The following is a 27,330-nucleotide window of genomic DNA, read 5'->3' on the forward strand; positions in this document are numbered from 1 at the left end:
TCCCACCAACAGTGCAAAAGAGATCCTCTTTCTCCACATCCTCGCCAACATCTGTTGTTGCCTGAGTTGTTAATGTTAGCCATTCTGACAGGTGTCAGGTGGTATCTCATTGTGGTTTTGATTTTACACCACAATTTAATGTACACTCCTTATTACTTCATTTTCATTTTTAACCAGAAATTATTATTAGTGAGACACAGGTATATGATATTTTTCATCTTTTGGTTAAAAAAGTAATCTTAAGTAAAAATAATCAGAGATAATTCTTAATAATCCACCACAGCTGAGAAGTAAGGGATATTCCTCCTAGGAATTGTCAGGTAACTAAATTACAATGGAATTCATAGTTCTTTTTTTTTTTTAACATTTATTTTTTGGGACAGAGAGAGACAGAGCATGAACGGGGGAGGGGCAGAGAGAGAGGGAGACACAGAATCAGAAGCAGGCTCCAGGCTCTGAGCCATCAGCCCAGAGCCTGACACGGGGCTCGAACTCACGGACCGCGAGATCGTGACCTGAGCTGAAGTCGGACGCTTAACTGACTGAGCCACCCAGGCGCCCCTGGAATTCATAGTTCTTAGATCTTATATTTAGCTCCAACAATTGAATAACAGGAGAATTGACATAATATTTAGAGTAAACTTTCAGCAAGTATACCTACTCAGTGCCTGACATTTTGTGTGGTGCACAGAAAATATGCAGGTCTGGGAAGGTTATACTTCCTGAGTGGGTGTAGTCATTTGCTATGCAATCTATTTTCATTACACAAATTGAAGGGAGCACAAACTTGAAAAATCTAAATTGATAAGGGAGAATATAAAGATAATTTCTCCTTGGATTTGAAATGCCATTATATTACATTTTTTCCCCAGTAGAATATTTACCAGCTACTAATGTCCTGTCATGAATTAAACTACACTTGTATTCACTAAGCACATTTAAGAAAACTCAGTAAAGCAAGAAGTTGGCCTAAAAGTATACTCATTGCAGGAAAAAACCATCTTGGGTTTAAAGATTGTGATAATCTGCACACAGATAATTGAAAGTTAACAGTTTAATAATTTATAAAAATTGCAGTGACATACTGGGGCGCCTTGGGTGGCTTAGTCGGTTGAGCTTTCAACTTTGGCTCATGTCATGATCCCATGGCTCGTGAGTTCAAGCCCCACTCCGGGCTCTGTGCTGACAGCTCAGAGTCTGGAACCTGCTTCAGATGCTGTGTCTCATGGGCCTCTGTCTCTGTCCTCCCCCGCTTGTGCTCTCTCTCTCTCTCTCTCTCTCTCTCTCTCTCTCTCACAAATGAATAAACATTAAAAAAAACAAAAAAAATACAGTGACATACTGAATGTTCCCTTTGGATGGAAAATACATACTACAAAAACAGAATTTAATAAGTTTATTTTAATTATTTTATCAATGTGTATTATATACATATTCTCTTACTTGGCATGGTATTCAGGACAGTGTGATTAAGAGATTTCTGATTGGTGAACACGACTGGATAAGTCAGATTTTCTTCTCTTTACTGATATCTATAGTGGCCATTTTAATCCCAGAAGAGAATAATTGTGGCTAAGTCACTGGTGATTAAAATTAACATCACAGAGTGTAAATGTAACATTACATTTTAGAATCTTGAAATAAAATAGAAAAAACTTATTTTGACTTTCTAAATATTTGTTCTGCTCCCAAACCATACTAAGTAGATAGACATCCTAGCATCTGAGGGTGCTATACAGGATTCTGCTGTGATGCACACAAAGAATCAATAGATCTATCAATCGTTCCCGGAATGATTATTCTGAATTAGAAAATAATTCAGGTGTAGTGTGTTGGATGTCATGGTTCAGGAAAAATCGACTGACAGCATAATATAAAATGGGTAAGGGGAGAGTGCCAGTTATAAAGATAGCATTGCTGCAGGTAATGTGGGTAGTAGTTTCTCCTTTGGTGTAATTAAAGAAAACGGCCAGAGCTCCACATTTTAAGAGCTTCTTTAGTGGGGCGCCTGGGTGGCTCAGTCGATTAAGCGTCCAACTTTGGCTCAGGTCATGATCTCACAGCTGTTGAGTTCGAGCCCCACTTCGGACTCAGTGATGATGCTCAGAGCTTGGAGTCCATTTCAGATTCTGTGTCTCCCTCTCTCTCTGTCCCTTCCCCTCTCGTGCTCTCTGTCTCTGTTTCTCTCAAAAATAAATAAACATTAAAAAAAGAACTTCTTTAGTAATGTAGATAAAACACAAATAGATATTTATTTTAAATAAAATCGAGTTTGGAATTACTATTGAAGAAAAACACACAATTTATAAACTCTTCATTCAATTAAGATTTTAAATTTGAAAATTAGTGTTTATAGGATTTATATGTATGTAAGAGTTATTAATAGTTAATAGAATTACCAGTATAATGTAACATCCTGTGCACAGCTTGTAGAAATGCCAGGTGGTTAAAAATATCTATAAAGTCTCAGGTGAAATATGTTTAATGGAAATGATCATTTGACCATATTAGCAGCTTGGTATAGTATATTAGCTAATGTATTCACATATATTATACATTTTGATGAATGTTATGTCAAATGTATAATTTCTCCCTTCAAATATATTTTTGTTTTATGTGTATCTTGTACCATTTTTCCTCTAGTTTCCTATTACCTAAAATCAAGAGCATACAATTTTATTAGATTCTGTTCACCTCCTGTTTTTCTACATCAGACAGTTAGTAAATTCTTTGAATCTATCTTCGGGGTGTCTCTTCTCATTTCTTCTTTTTCACTCCCACCGCCACTGCTCTTTTTCTTTCCCTCTCTGTATACTGGGTGCTCTCTTTCCCACAATCCACCCTCCTTAAAACTGCTAGTGTTCTTTCTAAGCTTATTTCTGATTCCAGTAGCAAAATGTAGTGAGCAGCAACTGATTCCCTGTAATTAGACCAAATCAGGATTGCAGGTAGAGCAAAAATTGTTGGGGTTTACCAGTTTTTATTTCTGGTCTCCCACATCCATGTGAGATTAGTACTGTACAAAGTATCAGGTTACAAAAGGAGAAATACATTAATATCCTTGAAATTCCTTCTTCTACTTTCCCTTTAATACATGTGTGGTGGACAGATAAAATATACAGTGCTCAGTTATATTTGAATTTTAGATGAGTAATGAGTAACTTTTTAGTATAGGTATGCTATGCAATATGTTTATTTATTGCTTTTTACTTGCCAAATCTGATAACCTTAGTAGTGGATATTACCACGAACACTAACATCCCCTCTTAAGGATTGAGGTGCTTATTTCTCTGGTTGCTGTCGGTGTTGCCTGCTATTGTCCCACAGCTGAATTCTTCCCCAGAAATTACCTTCCCCTGAAAGTAACTGTTTCTTGCTGAGGCAGCCACCTCCCCTGTGGCATTTTGCATTCAATGAACCATCAGTGGAGTATAAAGGCCTAGCCCCTTTGCTTCAATTTCTTTCGACTCTGAAGGGTGGTCTCAGCTTCAAAGCCCCTTCTGGAATCAATGAAGGCCTTTACTGCAACTGTACCGTAATTAAACTTCTTCCTCTACCAAATGCTGCTGCCCATATTTCTGCAAGGGTGTTATTTCTGACAGTTTTCCTCAATAACCTCCCTGAACACAAATCTCTGTCTCAGAGTCTGTTGCTGAGGAACCTGACTCACTCATTCATCATTTTCCTGCTCCCTGAACAGTACCAAGAGACATATATACTTGGTAATTAGCAGGACCTTCACATTGGTGTCTTTGTGGGGCTAAGAACAGTTGTTGGTGAGAAGGCTCTAAACTACTTGTCTTGGCCATGAGAGTAAATGAAAATCAGTATTGCGTGCGATACTGGATGGAAATGGCAGAGATTAGTGCCATCTTTGCAGAAATTGTCAAATCATAGAGGACAGTCGTGGATGATTACAGACTCAGCCAAATGGTGGCATCAATTGCCACTGCTTTGTCAGAAATGGAATCTTCTTAGAGCAGGTTAACATGACCTCAGGCATGTGGTATACAACTATTGATGGGGAAAGTGCATTTGTATCTATTACTATCAAGAAGGAATTACCAGAAGTAAACATACCCTTGGAAAGTATAACAATATACATTTATGGTCTTGCTCCAGGGCTGTGTTAAATCTCCTACCAATTGTCATAAGAGAGTCCAAAAAGACTTGAACTGAGTGGATTTTCTGCAAAACGTTTAAGTTGTTTCACTATACTGAACATATGAACATGAAGTGGCAAGTATGTTGGAGGCCTTGGTAAGATAGATGGGTTCCAGGAGTGCCTGGGTGGCTCAGTCATTCAAGCATATGACTCTGGGTTTCCGATCAGGTCTTGATCTCATGGGTTCATGAGTTCAAGTGCCATATCGGGCTTTGCTTTGATAGTGTGGAGCCTGCTTGGGATTCTCTCTCTCTCTCTCTCTCTCTCTCTCTCTCTCTCTCTCTCTCTGTGCCCTTCCCCATCTCTGTCTCTTGTCTCTTTCTCTCTCTGTCTCTCTCTCAAAATAAATAAACATAAAAAAAACCAGATGGGTTTCAGATCCTGTTTACTTGTGAATCTGTTAAAAGGACAGTATGAGAATGCCAACACTGTACTGAGTCTGAAACTCCATGATGGATGGATACATAGGTCTGGTCAGTTTCCACAGGCCCAATAAAAATAACCAAGTGCCCCTTCAGTTACCCTTACTCACTTAGATTCTCTCTTCATTGTTTACCCTGGTCCTACTTTTTCACAATTGATGCCTGTACTTTTTAAAGAATTTAATAATTTTTTTCAGATATGACCATGTTATATCTTCTGCAGTCATAAGAATAAATTAATGGCAACTGTCATATGTCCTAGTAATAACTAGATGATAATAAAGATAAGAAAATTTAGTAAAGATGACATGCTATTATTTTATTAATTTTGACTGAACAGATTGATTTCCAATCAGGGCAACTGGGTTGTTTTTTGCCAAAATTTTTTAAAATGCTTCTTTTGTGCTAAAGAAATCATGATATGGAATTTACCATCTTAACCATTTCTAAGTATACAGTTCAGTAGTGTTAAGTATATTCACATTGTTGTGTAACCAATCTTCAAAACTTTTTCATCTTGGAAAGTGGAAACTCTATACACATTAAGCAACTCCACATTTGCTCCCTACCCTATCCTGGAGCAAGCACCATTCTATCTTCTATTTCTGTGAATTTGGATACTCTAGATCCCTTATATAAGTGAAGTCATGCAGTATTTGTCTTTGTGACTAGTTTATTTCACAGCATAATGTCCTCAAGGTTTAGCCATGTTGTAGCATGTGTTAGACTTCCTTTCCTTTTTAAGGCTAAATAATACTCCATTGTATGTATATACTACATTTTGTTTATCCATTCATCTGTTGATCAATGTGATTGCTTTCATCTCATGGCTATGGTGAAGGCACTGTTATGAGCATGGGAATGCAAATATTTCTTTGAAATCTACCTTCAGTACTTATGAATATATAGCCATAAGTGGGATTGCTGGGTCATACAGTAATTCCAGTTTTTAGTTTTTAGAAGAACTGCCATATTGTTTTCCATAGTAATTCATAATTTTACATTCCCATCAAGAGTGCACAAGGGTTCCAATTTCTCCACATCCTTGCCAATACTTGTGATTTTCTCAGATGTAGGGTTTTTTTTAATGTTTATTTATTTTTGAGAGTGACAGAGAGCACAAGCGGGGGAGGGGCAGAGAGAGAGACAGAGACAGAGACAGAGGAGAGAGAGAGAGAGAGAGAGAGAGAGAGAGAGAGAGAGAGAGACAGCAGGGGACGGGCAGAGAGAGATGGAGACACAGAATCCAAAGCAGGCTTCATGCTCTGAGCTGTCAGCACAGAGCCTGACGTGGGGCTTTAAATCACAGACTGCGAGATCATCACCTGAGCCGAAGTCAGATCCACACAGGTGCCCCGTCACTACTTGTAATTTTCTGTTTGCTTATTTGTTTTTGATAGAAGCCATCCTAATGGGTGTGAGGTGATATCTCACTGTGGTTTTTGACTTGCATTTTCCTAATAATTCGTGATATTGAGCATCTTCTCATATGCTTGTTGGCTACTTGTTCATCATCTTTAGAAAAATGATTGTTCAAGTCCTTAGCTCCTTGTTTAATCAGGTGTTTTGTTGTTGAGTTGTATGAATTCTTTATATATTCTAGATATTAACCTCCTATCAGATATATGATTTGGAAATATTTTCTCCCATTTCATTGGTTGCCTTTTGACTCTGTTGATTGTGTCCTTTGATACAGAGAAAATTTTAGTTTTTATGTAGTCCAATTTGTCTACTTATTCTTTAGTTGCCTATGCTTTTGGTATCATATCTGGGAAATCCTTGCCAAATCCAATGTCATAAAACTTTTCCCTATATTTCCTTCTAATTTATAGTTTTGGGTCATACGTTTAGATCTCTGGTCCATTTTGAGTTAAGTCTGTATATGGTGTAGAATGCTTGCACTTTTACCTTTCATGTTTCTTTGTTGCCTAACATTATAGCTCACATCTCTCCTCACAGGTTAAATATTTCCCCAAATCACTGATATGTAAAGAACCTATTTAGTGAGAGACTATTGTTTTCCATATTTTTAGCAAATGTTTCTATTTTTTACAGTCTGAGAACATAGAAGACAAAGTAACCCCCAGGAATATTATTCAAGACTTCTGTTTAAAGCCTTTTAGTTTGGCCCAAATTGGTTCCTTCACATCTCTGCCATTTGCTAGTGATTTCCCTGCACACAGAAATAGAATGCCCACTCTTCCCATTCATTAGCGTTACCTGACTCCTCTGAAAAGAATAATTATTTCTTCCTTCACATGTCTCTTTCTGAGTTTACATCTTTTTTATATTAATGTTATGTACATTATTTCTTCTCTTTTTTTTGATTATAAGCTTGTTTAGGGACAAATCATCATCTTACACATATTTCCATTTTCCTGTGTTATCTAGCACTTTTTCTTGAATTAGGTAGGTATTAAAATGTGTTGCATTGAATCTCATTTATGTGTCATTCAATAACATATCCCTAATCACATAAGAGTGAATTTATATAATGTAATTAGTTGCATAATTAATGTTCATCAAATAATTACCCATGAAATTATTTTACATGTAAATACAGAAGTTTCTGATTATGTTGTACTGCACTGAGATAAATCAATCTAGTTATATTTCAATCTGATTTTCAGGAATTCATAAGTGTAGAACTGTAATGGAAAAATTAAACTTACCTTTAAATCTTGGCCTACACATTAAATAAAAGAGACATTTTCTTTATCCTTTATTGCTTTTAGCAGACAGTAAAATATGTTTAGTCAAGGATTTAATAAAGAAAAGTATACCCCTATATTGATACTCTTTTGGTCACCCCACTTGAGGAGAAAAATGGTTTACTAGTTTATTTCCTTTGGGGATCACTTACTAGATGGTGCGCCCAAAGTGCACCTAGCACAAAATGATCATACAATATAGTTCTATCAATGGTAGTACCCTCCCACTTTCTTCCTTCCACCCCATTCCTGAGCTCTTATGGTAACTGAAATGGTTTTCTGACGATAATCATCATGATGTCAAAAGTGGTTTCCACCAAAAAACTAAAGATAATGAGTGCAGATCTTGTATTTATGACACAGTATTTTGCAATCAAAGTAAAAAATAATTGAAAAAAAAAAAAGGAAGGCAAGAAAGAGCCAAAATTAGGCCTATGACTTTTATTTCTAAACTTTTATCTCCAAGAGAAGGAAAAAGTGGATTCTGTTGGGAGAAACCAAATTTGGCTTCACAAAGACAGAGGTGGGCTTTGAAGGAGGAAGGGTGTTCTGAAGGCAAAGAAGGAAGCATTTGTTATATTCTGGAATCGTTAATATGGTATAGCTAAAGCATTGGAATTTCTGCATGGGGCAAAGAATGACTGTAGATGAAGTTTCAATATTTGCATGAGGTAGTAGACAATGACTTAATTCTTGAAATTACTAAATGAGGAGGGTACTATTGTAATCTCCATTTTACAGTTAAAGAAACTAAAGCACAGAAGACTCATAGGCCAGGCCAAAGGACTAGCAAGTGGTAGAGCAGGGATTCAAAAATCACAAGGGTCTGGGCTTTTCACAACTGTATTGCAGAATTAAAGATAATACTGAGTCTTGTGTTGTAGAGGACTGAATGGGGCAAGGTGATTGGAAGACTTGGGCATACTTACTCATTTGATCATGACTATTTAAAAAAAGTTAAGATTTTCATGTCCTGTTATAAAGAAATAAAGGATTCAATAACTAATACCCATATCACAATAGTTTTCTGAATAATTTTGCAAAAATTTGGGTTTTATAGTTAATAAATTCCCATTAGAGAGATTCATTTCCATAAATAAGAGAACCTCTCTCTAACTGAAAACCGGTGAGATCATACCTCATGTTCTCCTATTTTAAATTCTCGCCTCTGCTGCACCACAAAATGAATAATCTTATTGTTTCCTTATTCCACATGTCTTTTCTTTGAAAAGGTTCATTTTTCCCTGCCATTATTGGTTGATTAGCTTTTGTGCATTTAGTATTGCTGATATTGGCTCAATGTCAATTAATGGGGCAGTTCTAAGTGGTAGTTGGTCCATTGGTAATGAGTAATGAAATTAGTTAATTACATAGGACCCATATGAAATTGTACATTTTGCCTGCCAAATACTTTGAATATTTGAGAATGGGAATTAGGCACATAGACTAATACTGAAGAATAGTCAATATTAAATTTCATTTCCTTCTTGAGCAATCTTTGCCACCTGAGCACATTTCATAATGAACTCTTGTATTTTACCATGGGTATCCTAAGAATAAGAAACAAATGAGAGAGTATTGTTTTAAATACTTTTATTTCTAAAATTATCATGTGAGCTATACATCATGTTCCGTATTTCTTCATTTTAGTCATTTCACATAATTTGTGTATGTGACACACATCAATATATTTTGATATATATATATATATATATATATATATAATTTATTCATGATGCTTTACCTATTTGAAGTGAGCAACAACTTGATAGTTATTTATAATCTGTTTTTATGGTATATTGTAATTCCAAGAAAATTTGAAAGATCTTAAAGTATTTTTAGAACTTTGGTTATGGTTTATTAGGCCATTTGTAAATAGTTATAGACATGTATTTGCTTGAGGACAGTAATATATATTCTAGTGTGTATATGTAATTATGAAATCCTGCAAATTTATGGTTTCATAATTTCAGGGTCCTGGATATACATTTTGTATCCCTTGCTTAGGATGATAGTTTTTAGGTAGCCGGTCTTAGGATAAAGCCCTTACTGTTAATCACTTTTCATTATTCTTTATAAGTCAAACTGTGTTTAATAATATTTCTACCCATCAAAGGTATGGTATAGCATTTAGGGTATTTGCTTTCTTTTTTTTTTTTTTTTTTTGGATGGAGGAGGGTATCTGCTTTCTAATGTGACTTAAATATATAATTTGTGAATTGAATAGGACTGTGTGTGTGTGTTTGTGTGTGTGTGTGTGTGTAACATTTTCAATCACTATTTCAGAGATATAGATGAAAAGAAATTCCTTTTCATTACATTAAATATAATCCTATAAATATTAAAAGAAGGAATTTTACAGCATAGAAAGTATCCCTTTAATCCTTAAATATTTGAATCCTTAAATATTGAAAACTTCGAAGACAGACCACAAATGACCAAAGCTTCTTAATATATATCATATAGGTTTATATTAATATTACCCTTTAGTTTTGCGTTTTCCAGGCATCTGAGACTTAAGGGTATTCATTATTTAGTGACACAGTTTAATAATGAGGGAGTAGGACCATGAAGGTGACATTGTGAAGTAGATCAACTTAGTCTACTTCTTGATTAAATTCTAAATCTCTATGTCAGCTGCTAATCTTTCCCCCTGGTGTGATCCTACTTCAAAGCTCCTCTGTTATGTGTGAGCGTAGCCTCCTCAGGTTGTTGCCTTTCTAGAGGGTCGGTCTCACAGTAGTACACGTGGGGCTAGGCTACCACTCAGGTAGGACCTTTCTAGGGAAGTTGTCATCATTCACCAATATTTAATTAAGTGCTAATGGCATAGAAGCACCGGGCCATTTTCTATTTCATACCCTGCATTCTCTAAGGAGGTTTAGATACTGGTGCTGACGATAGGGCACTTCAGTCCTACATCCCTTTGGAAAAAAAACGTCACTGGCCACTTTGCACATAAATGTTTACATTAAAATATAAATTGATATAATAATTGAAAGAGGTCATTTTGATTTTTTGGATAATGCACACCTATAATTTAGCAGTACTGGTAGCACTGGAACCTCAATAGAATTAATTTCACTTTGCGTAACAGTATTCTGAGATTATTTTTCTGAATGCTGTCTTATATTTTCTCCAAGGAACCTTTTTACTCCCCATTCTATCTTCCTGCTTTCCTGGCAGCCTACTCGTCCCTACTGCCTTTAGACAGAACTGCTGAAAAGCACAATGAAAAAAATTGGATTCTCTTTGCTTCCTTTCTCTATCATTTCTACCCCTTAATGAGGTTCAGGTGGGATGCCAATAAAGGAAACAAAATAATTGAATTTGTGATTAGAAGAAGGTAAAATTTTAATTTTCTGATGGTAAATTAAGCTTTTGTCTCCGAGACAGGAAGGTTATGAATATTCCTTTTGACCACTTTCGAAACTGCTTCTAAATTAGCTTGGGAGCATTTGTAATAAAAGTATTAAAGTCTTATTAACAAAAGGATATCTAATTTCTAGCTAAATTGTTTAAAATATGCCTATGTTATCCTTTGCATAACTCAGTTTTTTCCTTGTAATGATAATTGCCATGATTTAATTAGATGACATAGTGCCAAAGCATTTTATGACATCACAGCTATTAATACAAAATTACAGTGTCAGCAACACCAATGCAGTTGTTAACAGTGATCGCAAAAACAAAAGTCATGTTAGTAAGTTGAGACATGGACTGTTTATGTGAATAGCTTATTTCTTAGTGTGTATCCTATTTGACTATTAAAAAGTGCTCTTAATTGCCAACTACAGTGGCTCTCTGTCCTCATCCTTTTTGAATTCTCTGTTGCTTTTAGAACTTTGACAATGCCTTAGCTTTTAGACCTCTCTTCTCTTCTCTTTCTTTCCTTGGCTGATACTTTTCTCAGATCCTGTCTTCCTTGGTATTTTTCTATTTTACCCTTTAACCTCTCTTCTTCTGCCTGACATTTCTGTATTTTTTCAAAATAACATTAGTTTTAGTGTTTTAAAAATTATTAAAATAATATGCATTCCATTAGAAAAATTCAAGAAATACAATAAGTATAAAGAAGACAAGCAAAACAACAATCCTGAAAATGCACCTCCTAAAAGTAATATATTAATATTCTGAGCAGATTAATAATGGAATTAATATTATGAACAAAACATTAATTATGTGTCATAAACATATACATGATTATAACTAAACTATATATAAGTGGATTTATGGTACCCTTTTAACTTTTAAATTACTCTCTTTTCATTAAAAAACATCAGGGCAGGGGCGCCTGGGTGGCGCAGCCGGTTGAGCGTCCGACTTCAGCCAGGTCACGATCTCGCGGTCCGTGAGTTCGAGCCCCGCGTCGGGCTCTGGGCTGATGGCTCAGAGCCTGGAGCCTGTTTCCGATTCTGTATCTCCCTTTCTCTCTGCCCATCCCCCATTCATGCTCTGTCTCTGTGTCCCAAAAATAAATAAACGTTGAAAAAAAAATTAAAACAACAACAACAACAAAACAAACAAACAAACAAAAAAAAACATCAGGGCACCTGGGTGGTTCAGTCGGCTAAACATCTGACTTCTGCTTGGTCATGATCTCGTGGTTTGTGAGTTTGAGCCCCGCATTGGGCTCTGTGCTGACAGCTCAGAACCTGGAGCCTGCTTCGGATTCTGTGTCTCCCTCTCTCTCTGCCCCTTCCTCGCTTGCACTCTATATGTGTCTCTCTCAAAAATAAATAAACATTAAAAAAATTAAAAAAAAAACCCAAAACACCAGCATCTTTCCATGTTAGTATAGATACTATTCTTTTAAATTTCTAATTGACATTTTATTGCATGGTTATACCATGCTTTATTTTACTAATCCCTTGTCAATGGAAGTTTTGATTATTTCTCATTTTTGTCTTTTAAACAAAGCAGCTTTGCACATTATTGTATATGTATTTCTGTGCATTTGACCCTCCCTACATAATCTCAGAAACAGATTCACTACCTCAAAAGGTTATTAAATTAAAATTTTGATACAGGTTAAAAAAAAATTTTTTTTAATGTTTATTTCTGAAAGACAGGGAGAGACAGAGGGTGAGCAGGGGAGGGGCAGAGAGAGAGATACAGAATCTGAAGCAGGCTCCAGGCTCTGAGCTGTCAGCACAGAGCCGTGGGGCTCAAATTCATGAACTGTGAGATAATGACCTGAGCTGAAGTCAGACGCTTAACCAAGTCACACAGGTGCCCCTATACATGTTTTTATATTGGCTTCCAGAATGATTATACTGAAATACACTCCCATTAACATGTGAGAGGTTCCATCTATTTCTTCAAAACTTTGACAATTACAATTCTCATCTATCTTTGAAATGTTTATTTCTCTCCACATTGATTCTTTTTTCCTTCTTACTCTTCATATTTTCCCTGGATGTTTCACTTCCTGGAATATTATTTCCACCAATAGGTGCTGTAGGTGTCTATATGGGCATAACCAAAATGCTCCAGATGTGTCCTGTGGATCTTCATATATTGATTATATCTAACTAGGGTAGACACATTGGAGAAGGTGGATATGACCTCAGGAGAGGTCATCTCATACAAATATTAGTTGAGGAAAATGCTAAGGGAATACTTAAAAAAACATGACTGCTAAATTAAGATATTTGGAAGATTTTTATATAGATGACAAAATATACTATCATTTTAACATGGAAATAGTAGAGTTTCATATAAGGAAAAAAAACCATATTAAGTTGTTAAAATTGCCCTATTGGCTATGGTTACTTAGCAATATGCTTAGTTTTAGAAATGTTGAGTCCAGTGAGGAGGGCACCTGTTGGGATGAGCCCTGAGTGTTGTATGGAAACCAATTTGACAATAAATTTCATATTAAAAAAAAAAAGAAAAAAAAGAAATGTTGAGTTAACTTCTATTTATTTAGTTTAGTATTAGAAATGTTAACTCCTATTTATTTCACATGTTAAAATGAGAGGTATTTAATCAGATGGTCTCTGAAGAATTTTCCGGTTGTAAATTCTGTGATCTTGAGAGTGAAATTTAGACTATGCTTTAATATATAAATTCCTTGTTAACTTTGCTTAATATTTAAATACCTGGAGGTTTTTAAGTTTTCTGACTGAAAGAAATTTTAATTCTGAAAAGGAATGCTGGCTCAATATAAATGAAGGGGTTAGAAATGTCCTATAAGTTATTTAACACCACAGAAACTTATTTTACACCTTTCTTGAGGAAGAAAACAATCTGAAGTGAAGTAATGCACCCTTATTTATCTGATTATACACTTAGATACTTACTTGAAACTTTGAAAAGTTTTATAAGGAAGTATAAGGTGCTAAGAGAGCGTATGCTGGCCTGGCAGTTATATGTTAGACAGATGTGATAGATCTGGTCACATGGTACCGTAAGAGCTCCTGGAAGCAACAGCAGGAAACCGGCGCGCAAGTCCTCTCCAAGCCTTTGTGTCACACTTGCTGATGTCCCGGAGGTCCACACAAGTCATCCGGCCAAGCCAAGAGTCAAGGGTTGGAGGAATAGATTTCACCACAGCTGGGAGAAACTGATAAAATATTTGGGGCCATTAGAAAAAATCTAGCACATTATCTCTTATTTGTATATAACTATACAGAAAGGCCGTGTTTTTTCATCTTTACTTTCCAATGTTTTATTTTATTCTTTTGGTTCTATAGTTGAATCCCACTCACTTTCTTTATGGAAACCTTTTTCTTCTCAATGACTCTTCCATTTTCCCAAACGAGTCTCTCTCTGGGTCCTTAATTACCGTAATTCCCAGAATGAGCCACTTTCTACATGTGCACATGTCTTTTGGATTAACACAATACAAAACTAAATCTGGAATAGTTTACAGTTTTACATTTTTTGCTCATTTCCTAATCTATTTCCCTAAAGCAGAGTGGCAGAGCTGTTGAAAAATCATAAATTAATTAAAATGCATTGGGGAGGTGGAGGGTACCACCTTCTCTTTTGCGTTCATTTTTTATTTTATTTTATTTTATTTTAATTTTTTTTCAACATTTATTTATTTTTGGGACAGAGAGAGACAGAGCATGAACGGGGGAGGGGCAGAGAGAGAGGGAGACACAGAATCGGAGACAGGCTCCAGGCTCTGAGCCATCAGCCCAGAGCCTGACGCGGGGCTCGAACTCACGGACCGCGAGATCGTGACCTGGCTGAAGTCGGACGCTCAACCGACTGCGCCACCCAGGCGCCCCTTGCGTTCATTTTTTAAAGTATCCCAGAACAGATGTTGATTTATTTTCTCCCTCTTCTTGCAACATAAAACAACAAACATAAATGTTTTAAAACAATGGTGAAATTGCGAGCTTCTGTGATTATAAAAGTACATATTATATCTTTCCTTATTTTGCCCCTGCTCTAGCATGCATCTCACACTATCCCCCCAAAATGCTCCTTGGTTTTTGCACACATTATCCCATTCCTCTGCTAATGCAAAACCTACTTATTGTTTACGACTCAAGTTAAGTTCTACCTTCTCGGTGAAACTTTCCTCGATTGTTCAAGTTATTCTTGATTTCGCTCTAATATGAATTCCTACAGCATTTAATGGCTGATACCACATAAGAACATTAGCTTTAATGCAAATTGTAATTGTTTACTGCTTTTTATTTGTATTCTAATTTGTATATTGGCTGCTGTTTTCTTTGTTGGACTTGAGTCCTCACAAAATGGATGGTTATCTTTTAAGTACAGAGATCATATACTATAAACATTCCTTATTATCCCGTTTCTTGCCTGATTTGAATTCTAGCCTCTCGTAGAGCTCTGGAAACATCTGATATCAAGCTGTTTTACAACCTACCAGAATTGGGAATTCCCTGGCTTTTTTTTTCTCTTAGAAAATATGATATTATTAGGCTTCATTCATTTATTTGACAAATGCTGACCCTTACATGTTGAGGGTTTTTAGGTTCCAAGATGACAAAATAACACTGCTTGAATCTCAAGATACAAAGTAATTTAGTTGCTATGTTTTTCTCAAACAGTGTCATAAACTTGTAAAAAGAAGTAGTTGTTGTTTTTTTTTTTTTAAATATACCACAGTACCTTCTAAACTAGTAAATCCCAGACTATGGCTCTTTTGATGAGTAACAGTAGCACCTACAAGATTTCTATTTTTTTGATAGAATAATCATAGTCATGTGACACTTTGCTTTGTAATCATTACAAATCTAGCCCTGAGATTGGGTGACTGTGACCAGACTGGTTTGATACTTTTTTTTTTTTCTCAGTGAAACAGTCCAAGAAACAACAGTGCGGGAGCGTCTACATACACACACTCACACCCTCTTGGTCTCTTTTCTCTCTCTCTGTTGCTGTCCCTCAGCAGAGAATTTCTGTTGGATTTAGAATTCTTTGATATATTATGATAAATGATGGCTTGTTGTGTTTTCTGACTCTGTTAGAGTCTCCATGGAATTAAAGATCACATTCTTATTCAGCTTAATGTACTTGACCTTTTCCTATGATACGTCTGAATGGCTGTAGCAACTCAGTAACTATGCACCAGCTGTGTTATATTCATTTCACAGAAAAAACACAGTTCTCTTCAAGAGTAGGTAGCTTGACTTCTTTCCTCCCAGCTAAATAAAGAATAGTGTATTAGTATTATTATTAATTATAGTAGGATTTCTTTCCATCCCCAAATACATCTCTAATCTCACTGCATTTGGTAAACATTCAGAATGCTTTGACCACAGTCACATCAAGTGGTGTTTCAGTACTGGTCCCTCTTACATACTGAAAATTTTTACAGTAGTTCTGTATCTGCTCCATGAGACTGTATCCGCACAATTTGAGTGTCAAAATTCCAGGATTTGTTAGCAACATTTACTCAGAAAGCAGTGTTTGTTACCTTTAATGAAACTTTGCTTTTCTAATGGGGAAACTGTATTTTCTGTCAAGTGACATAGAGTCAATTCTGAGTAAATTCTAGTGTTCTGTGCTTACCTTGAAAAAAATCTTTGCTTTTAATAGCACTGTTCCATTTTTACTAATATTTTGGAAATACATTTGTATCTAAATGATTCCAGATTTTTATTAATTTGGGGGTTTTTAACATGGCATAAAAGTAATTATTGACTATTTTGATTAACTTAAAAAATGCTCATTTGAGAAGATTCCCTCTTTTAACTAAATTTTTGGACTTTATATATCATAAAATAAAATTGTTCTCTATATAATCTTAAAAAATAGATTAGGTTTAATAATATTCAAGTTATATTTGAACCATGACATTTTTCATTATTTTGAATGCTTTTTCTTCTTTGAAGTGATCTCTGCTAGGATGGAAAATTCAAGTTTGAATATGATGTTTGAGGAAAAATTTATGGTAATATTAACCTGGAAATTTTATTTACATACTGTTTTCCACAGGATCTAATATGATTCTCTAGTTGCTGAAACCAGGGTTATTATAGTTGGGGTTAGAAAATTTGGCAATATAGAGGGAAACAGAAAGACGATGAAATAGGACAGGAAAACTTCATTCTGCTTTCTTATTCCTTTCAGCCATTGAGGGTGAGCAGGATGAAGGGAAAGGGAGGTAACAAGTGTGTCTGCTATATCATAGGCCTCATGTCTAGTATTTTATATCTATTCTATTCTCATGTAATCTTTGTAGAAATTCTCTTAAATCTGTTGATGTTTTTAATATCTACGTTTCTTTATTTTGTTCTAAAAGCAAACACGAGGTGGTCTGGATGAGGCACATTCTTACTATTGTAGCAATAACCACGTTGGTTCTGCATGCGCCATTCTTTCCCTTTAAGGTGATATGATGAGAACTAGACGGTTATAGGCACAGGAGGGGAGCCCTAAGATTATGAATTAAGTTTACATGGGAATTTTTCTACAGCTCCCTTTTCCCCTCCTGAGAGAGGGGGGGAAATCTTATCTCCCTTATGTAATCAAATCTCAAGGAAGAGAAGAGGAAGATCCCCTAGTTTAAACCCTTCGGATATAAACTGGTAGCTATGGGGATTTATTATCTTTTGAAATGTAAAGACATAAATCTGAGAAATAAATGTCTACCTCTCTTGAAGGTCTCTGCCTTTTTGTCCACCTTTAACCCCCAAAGCTTGTCCTTTAACTCAGATTCCAGTTTTCTCTGCTTTAGAAGTCTCTAGTCATGCAGAAACATGAAATACTTTCTCCTTAGTTCCATAAGCATAAATTGTGACCTTTAATCACTGTTGTTTTGAAATTTGTGGTCATACCTTTTTTTTCCCCATTCTTACATTTCTTAATGTGTTTAGTAGCCAATGCATTATTGTGTCTATTACCTATATATTTTACTTAAAGTTACATCTCAATTTATTTTTTATTTATTTATTTATTTAAAAAAAAATTTTTTTTTCCAACGTTTATTTATTTTTTGGGACAGAGAGAGACAGAGCATGAATGGGGGAGGGGCAGAGAGAGAGGGAGACACAGAATCGGAAACAGGCTCCAGGCTCTGAGCCATCAGCCCAGAGCCTGACGCGGGGCTCGAACTCCCGGACCGCGAGATCGTGACCTGGCTGAAGTCGGACGCTTAACCGACTGTGCCACCCAGGCGCCCCTCAATTTATTTTTTTTATTAAAAATTTTTTTAATGTTTATTATTTTTGAGATAGAGACAGAGCGCAAGCAGGGAAGGGGCAGAGAGAGAGGGAGACACAGAATCCAAAGCAGGCTCCAGGCTCTGAGCTGTCAGAACAGAGCCCGATGCGGGGCTCGAACTCACAGACCGTGAGATCATGACCTGAGCTGTAGTCAGCCGCCCAAACAGCTGAGCCACCCAGGCGCCCCATCATCTCAATTTATACAAAAGATTTATATACTCAATAAAAATGTACTGAGCACCAGGAAGTATCAAGTACTGCTGCAGATTCTTGGGACACATCAGCGAACAAAGAAAAAATCCATGCTCTTCTTAAGTTGAAAAAATTTGAGGGAAACTAGAAAGGAAGCACTAAACATAATAAATTAATGACATGGTATGTAAGTACTATAGAAAAGATAAAAATAGAGGAGAATGAGGAGCATAAAGGGTCAGAAAGAGTAGGGTGTAATATTAAGTAGATGGTTAGTGCAGGCTTTGCTGAGAAGGTGAAATATGAGCAAAGACTTGAAAGAGGTGAGGAATTTTCCAAGTAGGCAGAATATTTCAGGCGGTAAAAAAAGACAGAGGCAAGTCCCCCGGGTGGCAGTGAGAACAGCAAGGAGGCCAGTGTGGCTTAAGCGAAGTGGAGATCAGTGAGTGAGGAGTAAGTGAGGAGGAGCTCAGCAGCAGAGAGGATCAGAGAGCTAAAAGGAATAGGGTGTGCAGATCACAAAGAGCCTTGGAAAGCCCTAGAATAATCGTGGCCTCTTCTCTGAGTAAAATAGGGTAACATTGGAAGGATAAAATGAAGAATGATGGGATCTAACTTGCATTTTAAGAGGACTACACTTGCTACTGTGTTTGGCATAGACAGTGGGGCTAAAGGTGGACTTACGAAGGCCGGCTGGGAGACTGTTGCAGTCATCCAGGTTGGGTATGATGTTGCCCTGACTAGAGTAGTGAAGTGAAATAATAAGTGGGCAGATTCTGGATATGTTTTGCAAGGTGTTCCAACACGTTTCTTCTTCGATTGGTTGTGCGCTTAAGAGAAAGAGAGGAGTCTACAGTGACTGCAAGGTATTTGTTCTGAGCAGCCAGAAAATTGTTTTGTCATCGACTGAGTTGGACAGGATTGTGGGGGAGTGTTTTTTTAGGAGGGAGTTGGGATGGAGAAGACTTGGAGTTTAGTCCTGTACATCTTGATTTTAAGAAGTACTTTAGACGTGTAGTGGAGGTGTCAGGTGAGACTGTCATCTGGGATTGAGAGAGGTTTGAGATGGAGACACAGAATTGGGGGCTACCCACATACAGGTGGGCAGATCTAGGTTTTGTGGGGCCTGAAACATGCATTTTTGAAGGTTCTCTAGGGAAAAAAAATCAAAATTTGAATATAAATCAGAGGTGGATATCTATTTAGAATGAAAAAATCTCAACAAATACTTATTGGGAAACTGAATAATAGCACAAAATTGTAACATTTGGAGAAATAGGATACTTTTTAAAAGGAACTGACATACCTCTGTAATACTTTTTCCCACCAATTTTTGGTCTCTAGTGTCAAGGATTTTTAAGTATCATTTTCTGTTGAGGATATGGAAAATTAACTAACTCTTTATTATTAACATTTACAGTAGTCTAGAAAAGTTTCTTTCATCTTTACAACTTATTTATAATTTCATAAAAATTTTCAGGGTTGTCTTAAAATTTAAGAAAACTTATCAAGCTTCTTGCATATATAACCTGTAAGATTTAGAGGAGTTTTCCAGAGACTAACTCTGGCTCTATACTTTGCTTCGTCTCCGCTACCCACATGCTCCCAATGCGAGGCACATTGTGATGTCCCTGCACATTATGATACTACTGCAGCCCTGAACCTTTGTGTCACAACTTCAGATGAGTTTGGCACAGTGGGTATGAGTAGTATTCCTGGAAGCTATTCCAACTCCAGGATAGCTAGCAATGACTTATTCATATATGGATGTGATGGCAAATCACATAAATATGTTCCATTAAAGCCAACCCAAGTATATCTCCACCTCTATTTCCTATGTTTGTATGTATTTATATTTATGGTTTTTTTTTATTCTCAAGTTAACATACAGCATAGTCTTTGCTTCAGGAGTAGAACCCAATGATTCATCTCTTACATATGACACCCAATGCTCATCCCAGCAAGTGCCCTCCTTAATGCCCATCACCCATTTTTTAACCCACCCCACTTCTATTTCCTCTTAGTTTCTCAAAATTTTCAGACACTCAAGATTCCAGATTCCATCATGAATGAAACTTACATTAATAAATGTTCATAAAATATGTGACCATGAGAACACAGTATTAGTCCTCTCCACCCTTACATGTAATCTACCATGAGCTATGACTTTTGTCTTTTTTTTTTTTTAATTAAAAGACTTTATTTTTTAGAGCAGTTTTAGGTCTGTAGAGATTGCACAGGAAGTACAGATGCCCCTCTCCTCCCTGCACACAATTTCCTCTTATTATTAATATTTTACATTAGTGGAATTTAACTGAATTACATAGTGTGTATTAGGGTTCACTCTTTGTTTTTTACATTTCTATGAGTTTGACAAATCTATAAGATTACATATCCACTATTACAGTATCATACAGGACAATATCACTTCTCTAAAAATGCCCTGTGCTTTACTTAAACACTCTTACCGCCTCTCCCTGAACCCCTGAAAATCTTTGATAGTTTTACTGTCTCTATAGTTTCACTCTTTCCAGAATTTCATATAGTTGGAATCCTACAGTACATAGCTTTTTCACTGACTTCCTCAATTAGCAATATGAATTTAGGGTTTCTTCATTCGAGACACCTTAAAGAAAAACCTATATTTTCATGGTTGATAGTTCATTTCTTTTGATTGTTTAATAATACTCCGTTTAATGTCTGTGCCACTGTTTATTCATTTAAAGGACATCTTAGTTTCCTGTTTTTTTTTTGACAATTATGAACAAAGCTGCTATAAACATTTGTGTGCATGTTTTTATGTGGACATTAGCTTTCAACTCATTGGAGCAAATACCTAATGAGTGAATTCAGTATTTAGATTAGAGTCTAGACCTTACACCTATTCACAAAAAAATACCTCAAAGTGGATCATAGACCTAAAAGTAAAACAGGAACTTGTGCAGAGTGCAGAAGATGACATAGGAGAAAATCTAGGTGACCTTGAGCCTGGTGATGACTTTTTATTTTAATATTTAATTTTTAAAAATGTTTCTTATTTTTTGAGAGAGAGATGGAGGGAAGGGCAGAGAGTGAGGGGGACAGAGGCTATGAAACGGGCTCTGCACTGACAGGCTGACAGCAGCAAGCCTGATGTGGGGCTTGAACTCACAAACTGTGAGGTCATGACCTGAGCCAAAGTCAGACGCCCAACCAACTGAGCCCCCAGGTGCCCCTGGTGATGACATTTTAGATACAACACCAAAACACAATCTATTACAGAAAAATTGATAAACTGGACTTCTTTAAAATTAAAACATATGCTCTATGAAAGACAGAAGAATGAAAAGACAAGCTAAAGAGAAAATTCTTGCAAAATGCATATCTGATAAAGGACTTATATCAAGGGGCACCTGGGGGGCTCAGCTGGTTAAGTATCCAACTCTTTGTTTCAGCTCAGGTCCTGATCTCATACTTTCATGAGTTTGAGCACCGCATTGGGCTCTGCACTGTCAATGTGGCATCTGCTTGGGATTCTCTCTCCCCACCCACCCCCCCCCCACTCTCTCTGCCTACCCTCTGCTTGCACTGTCTCTGTTTCTCTCAAAATAAATAAATAAACTTGTTTTGAAAAGAACTTATATCCAAAATATATAAATAACTCTTAAAACCCAAAAATAAGAAAACAAAAATCCAAGTATAAAATAAGAAAAGATCTGAGCAGACACCTCACCAAAGAAGAAATACAGACAGTAAATAACCATATGAAAATATGCTCAATATCATTTGTCATTAGGGAATTGCAAATTAAAACAATGAGATATCGCTACACACCCATTAGAATAGCTAAAATCCAAAATACTGACAATATCAAATGTCGGCAAGAATGTGGAGCAACAGGAACTTTCATTCATTGCTGGTTGGAATATAAATGATGCAGCTGCTTTGGAAGACAGTCTGGCACTTTCTTATATAGGTAAGCATAAGCTTACCATGTGATCCAGCAAGTCAATCATAGTTGTTTACCCAAGTGAGTTTTGATATTTTCACCAGCCTTGCAAGATTGTGTCTCAGGAAACTCCTTCAGCTTGGTCTTCCTTGCATTTAATGTTCTCAAGACACCAGTTCAGCTGTGTGTCTTGGCATCCTCTTATCTGATTATGCTTGGATATGGTTTCAGATGTTTTTTTAAGTCTTGACTTGGCAACTTTTTAGGATGTTACTTTGGGCAAATACCCATCAAATCTACATTTCACAGACAAAGACAATATTCACTAGACCCAGCCAGGCCTCTAGACTTGCCCCTTGGGTCCATGGTATCCTTTATCTTTATCCATCAGGGAATGGTTATCTTAATCAGTAATTATTAGAAACCTTTGCAATCTTAAGGTTTACTTCAACTACCACTGTCTTTAAAGCCCTAAACTTCCTCAAGTTTACTCATTTCCTCATTCACTGAAATTGCTCTTAAGAAGGTAACAGTAAACATTAATTTCCAACCTAACGACTAATTTTTAGTCTTAATCTTATGACTTCTTTATAGCATGTAAACTGGTTAACTGTCCCCTTCTTGCAACTCTCCCCTATTGGTTTCTTTAATTTTAAAACTTTTTAAAAAAATTAAAAAAAATTTAATGTTTGTTTATTTTTGAGAGAGAGAGAGAGAGAGAGAGAGAGAGAGAGAGAGAGACCGACCATGAGCAGAGGAGGGGCAGAGAGAGAGAGGGAGACACAGAATCTGAAGCAGGCTCCAGGCTCTGAACTGTCAGCACAGAGCTCAACGTGGGGCCTGAACCCACAAACCATGAGATCATGACCTGAACTGAAGTCAGACACTTAACCGACGGAGCTACCCAGGCACCCCTGATTTTTTAAATTTTGAAATGAAACATACATACAGAAAAGAGCAGAAAGCTTATGCATAAATTTTCATAAACATTATTGAAGCAAAAACTTGTATCAAGAAACAGAACATTTCTAATGCCCCAGAAGCTCCTCATGTGCCTCTCCCCAGTCACAGCTTCTACTCACTTTTATTGTAGACGTAAACAACTATTCTGATTTTTGTATTAATCTTTTCTTATATATGCATCTCTGAACAAAATATTTTAGTTTTTCCATTTTTAAAGCTTTATAATGCAAATTATATATACATTTTTTGCACAGTACTGTTTGTGAGATTCCTCTACGTTGTGCATATCTGTGGTTTGTTCACTATTATTGTATATATCCCATGGTGTGAATACCTCCCTACTTTATTATGCATTCAGTTAATGTATTTTGGGGTTGTTTCCAGCATTTTGTCTTTATAACCAGTGCAGCTATAGAGATTCTTATACATGTTTCTTATACATTTTTACATCTTCATGCAATTCTCTAGGGTCTAGGGAAATTGTTGGATTATAAAGTATGCATATTGTCAATTTCAATAAAAATGCGGTATTCTTTCAAAGTAGTTCTGTATAATACTACTGGTACTAGATGAGAAACTGGTCTGTACCACAACAAAACATAGAATTGTCAACCATTTCAATTTTTGCGAAGATGGTGGGAGTATAGAGGTGTCTAATTATGGTTTCAATTTCCATTTCCCAGAGAGCTAGTGGAGTAGAGCACCTTTTCCTACCCATATTAGCAATTTGTATTTTCTTGTCTCTTAAGTGTCTATTTAAAATTTTTGCCTGTGCTCCTATTCAGTTTTTATCTTTTTCTTAAGATTTGTAGGATTTCTTTTTATATCTGGTTTATTAGTCCTTTATCAGTTATATGTGTTAGAAATATATTTTTATGTTTTTGCCCCCCTCCCCAACTCTTGTAATGAAGACAAGTTCCTGATTTAAATGTAATAGAACTTATTAATAATTTTTTTATGGTTAGTTCTCTTTAAGAAATTGTTTCCTAGAGGCACCAGGGTGACTCTGTGGGTTGAGCCTCTGACTCTTGATTGGCTAAGGCCATGATCTCATTGTTTGTGGGTTTGAGTCCTCTGTCAGGCTCTGCACTGACAGTGTGGAGTCTTCTTGGGATTCTCCCTCTCTCCCTGTTTCTACCCCACCCCGCCCTCCCAAAATAAATTCATAAACTTTAAAACGAGAAAAAAGGAAACTGTTTCCTAACTTGGCATTAAGAAGATAGTTAACAGAGAAAATAGAGATAAAAAGCAGGTATCTAATCTCCTTTATTTATGAGAGGGGAAGAGGGGCGGAGAGAGAGAGAGTAGGACAGAGGATCCAAAGTGGGCACTGTGCTGATTGCAGCAAGCCCAGTGTGAGGCTCAAACTCATGAACCATTAGACATGACCTGAGCTGAAGTCAGACACTTAACCAACTGAGCCACCCAGGTGCCCCTAATCTCCCATATTGAATTGAAAGCCTGTGACTTCATGTTTTTAAATTTTAAACTTTGGTTTCTCTTTTTCTGATTCTTTTTTTAAAAGCTTATTTCTTTATTTTGAGAGAGAAAACGAGTGGGGGAAGAGCAGAGAGAGAATTGCAAACAGCTCCATGCTGTCAGCACAGGGCCAGGCGTGGGGCTCGAACTCAAACTGTGAGATCATGACTTTGAGACAACACCAGGCACTGGACGCTTAACGGACTGAGCCACCCAGGCGCCCTCTTTTTTCTGATTCTTAAATGCTAGTTTTATACAAGACTCCATCTGAATTCTTTCTTGTTTTGCACATTCTCCCTGATTAATAATCTTCAACATATTAGAGAATAAGAATGTAGCAATGGTCCAAGTAATTTGAAATTACTAACACTTAAGGTGCCAACATTTGGGAATTATTTTAAGTATACAACTTTGTGGTATATTTTGATATTTGATAAGGTAAATTCTCCCTCCCTGAGCTTCATCAAAATGTTGTTGATTATTTTTCTTTCAGTTTTTCCCTATACATTTTAGATTATTTGTTCTAGTTAACATTGAAATAATGTCAGGTGACGGGTATTGATGGGTATTAAGGAGGGCACTTGTGATGAGCACTTGGTGTCATATGTAAGTTATGAATCGCTGATTTCTATTACTGAAACCAATATTGTACTGTATGTTAACTAAAATAAAAGGAAGAAATTTGTGATTGTATTGAATGCACAGGTTAATGTATGTCTGTTTTGGGGTTCATATCTCTTCATTGATTTTGATATATTTGTTCAAGGCAGGGATACCCAGGGCAATATATCACACTTGTGAGTTCCACTTTTTATACAAGTTGGGAAGGGCTGAAACCTGCTGACTTATAAGAATAAAATAATATCTTGTTTATATTTGTATTCTTGATACCTAGCACAATACCACTCAACAAAATATTTGTCATCTCAGTAAACATTTGTTAGGCATCTGCTGTATGCCAGGCACTGTGTCAGGTGCTAAAGATACAAATTGACTAACATATTGGCCTTCCCTAGGAAGAAAACTACTTATAGGTAAATAATTACACATAAGAGTTATTGATTAAGCACTAGAGGGTCCTTAAGAGAGAGAGTAGTCAACTGTATTTAGAGTGAGAGGGTATAGAAAATTTTATAGGTGGCATAATCCTTACACTAGACTTGAAAGATGAGTAGGTATTTATCAGATAGTCAGGAGAGACAAGGTAAAGACATTTCCTATAGTTGGAAGAATAAGAACAATATTAAGTAAAAACAGAGACTTGAGAACATCTGGCTATCAAGGGATGAAGGGGCTCATACTGGCTCATAGTTTGTGAAGCAGAGTGTATTTAGAAGCCTGGCCAGAGAAATAGGCAGAGGCAAGATACTGTTTGGTCTTATAGAGTACTAAAAGCTTTATCTTACAGGCAACAGCGAATAATCAGTGAGTTTAAAACAGGGGAATAATTAGTCAGATTTGCTTTTTTGAAAGAAAAAAAAGCCATCAGCATTCAAGATTGATAAGAGGTGGGACAAGAATGCAGCTAGGAAAGAAAAAAAAAGCAGTAAGGAGAATGTTCTAAGAGTCATGGTAAGACAGGATCAGAGTCCAACTAAGAGAATAATACTACTGAATAATAATACTGAAGAAGGAATGGATTTAAGAGATGTAAAGGAGGACCTGATGATAACTTAGATGGGCTTTGAGATGACTGGATAGATGGTGCACTTACTAAGATAGATGATAGTAGATCCTTGGGAGACAAAGAAAAGGACTAATTCCACGGGCATGTTGAGTCTGATGTGACTGTGAAAAGGATATCACAGTAATATGTCTGATAGGTGGATGGATACATAGGCCTACAGTCCAAGAGAGCAATCTGGCATCAAATTTTAGATCTCAAAGCCCATAATATGTATGTATCAGCTGAAATCATAAGGTCAAAGATGGAATCTGGGGATATCTAACCTTGAGTGGGTGAATAGAAGAGGAACCAGCAAAGAAAACTAATAGGAACAAAACAAAAGAGGAGGAGGAGTACCAGGAGAAAGGGGTCGTAGAAAAGAGAGTGGTCAAGTATCAAGTGCCACAGATAGAAATAACAGACCTGAAAAAATTTCATGGGATTTGGCATTAATGGGGACCTTGGTGGAATCTATTTTATTAGATAGTGATTTTTTCACATACTTAACTGTGAAGGGAAGGGAACTGGCAAGATAACACCATTAGTTGGAGGTAGGGAGAAAATAGAACAATTGCTTTTTTTTATTATTTTTTTTAATGAGGCGATTATAATTATAAACTATGGAGAATAGACCCAGAGAGATTAAGACAATAAATTAAAGGTGATTATAAAATATACAACCAAATAATTAGTATTATAAGTGTTTGTGATAGATTTGTGGTATACTCAAATAGGTATAAATGCAAAAATACAGTGCTAAGCCCCAAGATGTACATATCATAAACATTCTAAAACGACTTGCTGGATTGAATTGGAGTTCCATTAATATGTAAATCATTATCCTCTGTACTCTGGAATAATTCAGAGTTTAATTTGTGCATTTGCTTCTGATGAAGGTCATCGGACACTATTTATTGGAGTTCATGTGCCCCTGGGAGGAAGAAAAAGCCATCGACGTCACAGGCATCGTGGTCATAAACACAGAAAGAGAGACAGAGAGAGAGATTCGGGATTAGAGGATGGAAGGGAGTCACCTTCCTTTGGTAAGACTCTTTCTCCTTGTTTTTTATTAAATTTACGATGGTAATAATATACTTGCTAAATCCATAATTAGCAATAATGCCTCATACTCATAAAATTGTTTATACTTTT

General features: G+C 36.3%; 1 protein-coding gene across 8 annotated transcripts in view; it reads left to right on the forward strand.

The window, feature by feature from the left end:
* The window catches only part of SLC4A10 (solute carrier family 4 member 10), a 314,478-nt gene that overhangs the window by 127,728 nt on the left and 159,420 nt on the right, over nt 1-27,330 (forward strand). For all 8 annotated transcript variants that reach the window (XM_045033870.1, XM_019838163.3, XM_019838162.3 and 5 more), the window contains exon 3: nt 27,075-27,221. Coding sequence is in view for 7 of the 8 variants with exons in the window: in XM_019838163.3 (XP_019693722.2) it covers nt 27,075-27,221 (147 nt within the window). In the remaining variant the exon portion in view is untranslated. The remainder of the gene's footprint in view (nt 1-27,074; nt 27,222-27,330) is intronic.

This window comes from Felis catus, chromosome C1 (genome assembly GCF_018350175.1).
Source record: "Felis catus isolate Fca126 chromosome C1, F.catus_Fca126_mat1.0, whole genome shotgun sequence".
In the NCBI taxonomy this organism is placed as follows: Eukaryota; Metazoa; Chordata; class Mammalia; order Carnivora; family Felidae; genus Felis; species Felis catus.